Raw genomic sequence first — 6,801 nt, forward strand, 5'->3', positions numbered from 1 at the left:
TTTAACAAGGTATCTCTGGAAAGATCTGGATTCTGGTAGAGATGATTAATCCAGGAAATAAGAAGAGTTTGACAACATGAGCCAAATTATTTCATTTTCACATCCTCTTGTGTGTGCTTGTGACATCTCTGATATACATTCTCAGACTTTTCATTTCTGTTCCTGTATCAAAGCTGGCCCCTGCTGATGAATCTCATTATTATTCTACTTACCGTTGCTTTTTCAGATATCTCCATACAAATATAGAATTTTCTAAGATATTTGACATAATTAATGTTAACAGATTTTGACGGAAGCCCAAAGTAGAAATATGTCCAAAATGCCAGTGGCCTCTATAGGCAAATAAGAATTCAAATGTAAGAAGTATGGTCTCAAGCATTACATGTGTCCATATCTCTTCATAGTTTCAAAATCACTATTTCAATGTTATACTTTTGATGAATGAAGAACCATTCAATGTAATTAAGTCAAAACTGCTAACGTTTTTTTTTCAAGTGAAGAAAAATATTGTACAGCATTCTTTGCTTTGATATGTAGCTAACTATTACTCTAGAATAATTATTCGCCTTCATATATTTTTAATGATTTACTGAACAAGTACTTTTTTTTTGTTTCAGAAACGGATTGTCTTAGCTTACCCGTCTTTAATGATACCATACTCATAGGCCAGAAAAAGGAATCATATAGGTCAGGAGAACAAGTGGCCTATAAATGTCCAGAATATTACCAATTGGATGGATCCAGTTTTGTCCAGTGTATTAACGGCAAATGGATAGGAAGGCCAACATGCAGAGGTATTTCGATGAAATTTTAAAATTTATTTATGAAAGTGCCTTAAGTAACATAATATAGAATTCCCTCTAGCATCATCATAAAGTGGATGTAGATTATTTTTTCAGGCCGGGATTTCAGGCCAAAGAAGGTTTATGCCTTAACGTCAAAGGATGGAATTGTGTACTCAGTAGTTAGTCTTATAGCTCAGTAGTTCTCCACGTGCGGTCCCTGGAAGAGCAGCATCAGCATCTTCTGGGAAATTGTTGGAAGTGCAAATGCAAATTCACAGGTGTAGTCAGACCTGTTGAATCACAAACTCTGGGGTCAAGAGGCTCCATGCACACTTTGGGTTAGGAACCGTTGCCATAGCCAATTATATATTATATCTACCTGAATCTCACTGATAAATTACACATGACTCATTGTAGTATCCTTAAGCATTTGCCCCCCAAAAGTCATTAAATAGTGTTTTTATAAATCATACAGTTATTTTTCTGTTGTTTTTCTACACCTCCTGTTTGGATCCTTTGATTACTAAACTTCTTCCTTCAACAATGGTATTCTTCAAAGTGTGTTCATGCTTGACTTATTCTCTAAGCAAGTGTCTACTTGTGTTTATTTTTCTAGGGGCTTAAAACTACAATTCACATATAGGATGGTTGCAAGCCAAATTCTGCTATCAAAAGTCTATTTATTATGATTTTCTTGTGGTTTATAAATTCATTTTTAATTTATATAATGAGAATTCAAAGGGAAATGTTCAGAAAAACTCATTTTCATTTCCCTCCGTACACACACACAAATATCTATCAATCTTCTAGTAAAGAATCGGGGAGAGATTTAAGGTAGAGAAACTTAAGTCTTCCTAAAAAAATATTGCTTTCTCTCCTTTTCCTCAATCTTACATGTAAATTTATTAAAAGAAGCAATCTTTTATGATAGATTGATTGATTTGAAACCCCTCTGGAAATATAGTTGGAATCTCATTTGTTGATTTGCTACTCAAAATGATCATTACCTTGGAGATACTTTTTTCCTTCTCTATTCAGATGTTTCCTGTAAGAAACCACCTGAAGTCAAAAATGCCATTACCTCAAATCATATGTCTAGGTATCCATCTGGGGAGAGAGTACGTTACGAATGCATCAAACCTTTTTATCCATTTGGGGAAATAGAGGTGACATGTTTGAATGGAACCTGGACAGACCCACCTCAATGCAAAGGTAGACTGTCTTATTTTCCCCCCAATGTTAGAGTATATCTTAGGGACAAAATACATTGCTTTAAAGGGAGAATGAAGCAGTTCTTATGGAATAAATTTTGTAAACACAAATAAAATGATGATGCTTAAAATCCAGTTCCTTTTGTGGATGGACTAAGTAATAAGGCATATTTATTTGATGAAAGATTTGTCCAGATTAGAAGAACAATTGGAATCCCAGATAATTCCCTATCTTAACCATTAAGATGCTCAGTTACTTGCCGAGGAATAAATGTAATCAAGATACCCTGAGTACCTTTGACAGCCCTTTGAAATTCTACTTTGAGACATGAAATAGGCAGTGGGGCAGGGGTGAGAATCATAGAATGTGAACTAAATTTGGGTTTCTTTAGCATATGGATTCTATTTAAATGTATTTTACTAGTAGAGCTCATCTGCGATGTTAGTGTATCTATATAAAAAATAAATAGTCTGAGAACTTGGTCACGGGACACTCCAGTGTTCAGAGTTCAGAAAATAAGGGGAACCAACAAAGGAGATATTATATTAGTAACTTCTAGTTTTTCAAATTAAGTTTTGCCTGGTATTTATTTTTTCCAATATTTTACTTTGAAACTACCTATGTTTTCATGTTTAAAGTGAGTTTCTTGTAGACAGCACGTAGTTGGGTCTTGTTTCTGTATCCACTCTGCCATTTTCAGTCATTTAAGTGGTGTATTTAGAACATTTACCTTTAAAGTAACTACTGCCTTGTTAGGGGCTCTGTCAGCCATTTTATTATTTGTTTTGTCTGTGTTTCCTCTGTTTCTGATTCTTGTTTCCTTTTATTGCCTTCCCTATAGATTTTTTGAACATGTAAATTAATTTTATTTTAATATATCTGTAGTAATCTTGAGTATATCGCTTAGTACAATTTTATTACGGGTTGCTCTAGGCATGAAGATATACACATGTAACTTATTGCTGCCTATGGGTATTGACATTTTGTCACCTCAAGTTAACTGTGGAAGCTTTACTTCCATTTTGGTCCATTTAGTACCCCACATTTTAAACATAAACATCTTATGTATTTCCTTTATATACATACAGCACCTTATCAAATAGTATAATCTTGCAGACAAATTTAACAAAGTCATTGGGAAAAAGATAGTCTATTATATTTGTTCCTATTATTATCACTTCCCTTGTTTTTTCTGCCTTTCTGAAGTCTCACTCCTCCTTCTGTTATCTTTTGCTTTCTATTTGAAGAATTCCTTTAGCCATTGTTTTAAGTATAAGTCTGCTGGAGGCCAATTCTCTCCGTTTTCCTTCGTCTGGGAGTGCCTTTATTTCTCCCTTTATTCCTAAGGGATAATGCCACTGGATATGGAATAGGAGTTGACAGTTCTTTTCTTCTAGCACTTGAGAAATGTCACTTCTTTCTGGTTCCTTGGTGACAGATGAGAACCACCCTGTCATTTGAATCCTTTTTCTCTATAGGTTTGCATAATTTCTATCTAGCTGCTTTTGAGATCTTTTCTTTTTCTTTAGTTTTGAGCAGTAGGATTATTATGTATCTTGGCATGAATTTCTTGGTTTTATCTTGTTTAGTATTCACACATCTTTTTGGATATATAGATTTATGCCTTCTGCCCAATTTGGTAAATATTCAGCATTAGTTTTTGAATTTTTTTTTCTCATCTCTAACTTCCTTCTTTTTGCTTCCTTAGTCTTCAACCTTTTGCTATCTTCCCACAGGTCCCTGAAGCTCTGTCTAATTTTTTGTTTTCAGTCCATTTTCAAAGCAAGTAATTTGTATTGTTCTACCTTCAAGTTTATTTACCCTTCTGACATCAGCAATCTAACACTGAGCACATCCTGTAAGGTTATTTTATTCTGTTCTATTTTTTAGTTCTATAATTCCCATTGGATTTTTAAAAACCATTGTCATTAATTCCAATATCTGTGTCATCTCAATGCTGTCTTCTCTTGATTGTCTTTTCTCTTTGGAGATTTTCCCAGTCCTAGGGACAATGAGTGATTTTCAGTTGTATTCTGAACATTTTGGGTATTATAGCTTGAGACTCTGGATTTTATTGAAATCTTTTATTTATCAGGTCTCCATCACTGACATGCAGTGGTGCCAATTCAGGCCCCCACTTTGCCTCCACTGACACCACAGAAACGCGGAGAGGTGTCTTGTTCCCCACAGAGTGTGGATGGAAGTCCAGGCCCCTCACTTGACCTCTGTTTATGAAGGTGGAGAGTGGGTTGTTCTTAGTTTTATTCTATGATGTTTTTCTAGAGTAATGTTTGTGTAAAATGTTTGTGTCTTGGTAGGCTGCTTACTTCCTGAGCTTTAGTCTAAAGAGAGCAGGCTACCCCCGGGACTGTTTTTTTCCCTGCCTAACTTTGATATCATTTCTGGGTTGCAGACTCTTTCAGTGCTCAGTCCAGGATACATAGAAGGCAAAATGAAACCAAAAGAACTCATTGCACTTTAATTCCTTGAATCCCAAAGTCCCTAAGGTTATTGACTTCCTTGCTACATCTTTCCCAATCTCTTCTGTTGCTTTTTATAATATGTTCAGGGTTTTCAGCTAAACTAAGCAGAAAGAAGAAACAGAAAGCTTTCTAGTTCATCTTGTCCAGAACAGGAAGCCAGCAATTCCCTTTCACATTATGTAAATTTGTAATTCTTGAATCTTATTAAAGGAGTGATGTCTCTCTTACAATAAAAATGTAACTCAGTAAAAAAATGACTAGATATCCAATAGCCACTTCAATATCTTGTTTAAAGAACATGAATCTTTTTTGTATGTCTTAGCTATCCCAATATATCCAGCATATATTCACTAAGAAAAACATTTTTTAATACTGGAATATTGCAAAGCAGATGTATTTGTTAATGCTTTAATGTGTGCTTTCATGGAGAGTGAAAAGAAGGGCTTAAAAATGTGACTCTCAGTTTAAATGATTAAAATTTCGTCAATGAATCATTTCTGTTGTCAGAAATCACAAGACTTGATATTACATATTGAGTTATATTTTTATTTTAACTTGTGGTTTTTTTGATCTTTCAATAGTTCAAATAATGTTTTTTTAGACCCTAAAGGAAAATGCGGACCCCCTCCACCGATCGACAATGGAGACATTACCACATTCCCATCACCAGCATATCCTCCAGGATCAACAGTTGAGTACCAATGCCAGTCGCTCCACCAACTTCAGGGAAACAGGGTTATAACATGTAGGAATGGAGAGTGGACCAAACCACCAAAATGCTTAGGTAAATATTTAAGTATTCTCATGGGTCCTGGGAAAATCAGTGTAAGTAATATGAAGTTTTGCTGCTTACTATAGATTTTCATGGATTGATAACCAACCATTCTGTTGAATGCTTGCTATCAAATAGGAACGTATGAGGAAATAAAGTTTGAAAAATTGTTACTGAAGCAACAACAGCAACTAAACATTCTTTAATGAAAGATTTTCGTCTGATGATTGACATTATAAATCTTTGATTATAACCTTTAGTCTCACACATTAAACACAATACCTGATTTTTACATCATTAATTGTGTAAAATGGTTTAAATCCACATGCTGGGTTTTCTCTGAGTTGGTTTATAAAAGGTTTTAAGAACGACATCCTGGACAGCATAGGAGATTCAACTTGAGTGAGAATTTTTGTGTACAATATTTGTATATCCCTTAATGTGTTCATTTTTTTTTGCCTTCAGATGCATGTGTAATATCAGAAGAAAAGATGGAAAAACATAACATAGAACTACGATGGAGGGGGGAGAAAAAACTTTATTCTGAAACAGGGGATGTTGTTGAATTTGCGTGTAAACCTGGATATCGTGCAAAGAGAGATTCCGCAGAATTTCGAGCAACCTGTCGGGAAGGAAAACTGGAGTATCCCACCTGTGAAAGACAGAGATTTAACACGCGTTCGTAAAATCCTCATGTGTGCATTCATTCAGAATTTGTCATTATTAATCCAATTCTTCTCAAGTCATTCCTTCAAGCATTGTTTAACTCATTTTGACTCATACATCAGAATTTGTGTTAAATATTACGTAGACAATGTTAGACACTAATGAATCACTTCTAAAAGGACCTCATTAAAATTTGGCTAACCAAAATGCTCTGTGTCCTGTTCATCTAATATCTATGGCCCCAAACTAGATGCATTCACTTCAGTGCCTGCTTCCATCTATCCTTCTCCCAACTTTCTCAAAGCTCCTCCATAACTTCTGAGGCTTTCTGAGACTCTCTATGTCAGAGGAAATGGAAAAAAAAAAGGCTAGTCACCATCTTCAAAATAATATTACTTCACAAACATGAAAAACCAAACTGTCATACCTATGTTAGTAATGATGTAAGTAGTTATTACTTACATTGCTTACTTCTCAATAGATAAATATACCAAAAAATGATGAAATGCGTGATCTTCTACAAGATGTCTATGTAGCACACATCATAATTCAAACAAATAATAAAGAGGAATTAGGATCTATTTGAGTACATAGCTAGCATACCATACGTGCGTATCATTCATAGTGCATATCATACATGAAACATCATAAAGAAACCAGTATCAGGTATAAACACACACACACATACATAGTAGGCTTTGAGCACTGAAAATGTTTATAGAACAAAGATTTGCAGGAATTACAATAAAATATTACCATAACTAGAGTTGAAGTTGGAGGTAATAGGGTTAAGAGTTGATGTTTAACTCTTTATACTTCGCTATATTCTCCAATTTTTCTATCTTTTAACACATATCACCTTTGAACCACAAGAGTATGTTGT

General features: G+C 34.6%; 1 protein-coding gene across 2 annotated transcripts in view; it reads left to right on the forward strand.

Annotated features, from left to right (window-relative positions):
* The window catches only part of CFH (complement factor H), a 78,820-nt gene extending 72,695 nt beyond the window's left edge, over nt 1-6,125 (forward strand). For both annotated transcript variants that reach the window (XM_070602325.1, XM_070602326.1), the window contains exons 19-22: nt 618-794; nt 1,824-1,997; nt 5,082-5,264; nt 5,718-6,125. In XM_070602325.1, the coding sequence (XP_070458426.1) occupies nt 618-794; nt 1,824-1,997; nt 5,082-5,264; nt 5,718-5,938 (755 nt within the window). In that variant the 3' untranslated portion in view covers nt 5,939-6,125. The remainder of the gene's footprint in view (nt 1-617; nt 795-1,823; nt 1,998-5,081; nt 5,265-5,717) is intronic.
* The last annotated feature ends 676 nt before the right edge of the window (nt 6,126-6,801 follow it).

Source organism: Equus przewalskii, chromosome 31 (assembly GCF_037783145.1).
Source record: "Equus przewalskii isolate Varuska chromosome 31, EquPr2, whole genome shotgun sequence".
NCBI lineage: Eukaryota > Metazoa > Chordata > Mammalia > Perissodactyla > Equidae > Equus > Equus przewalskii.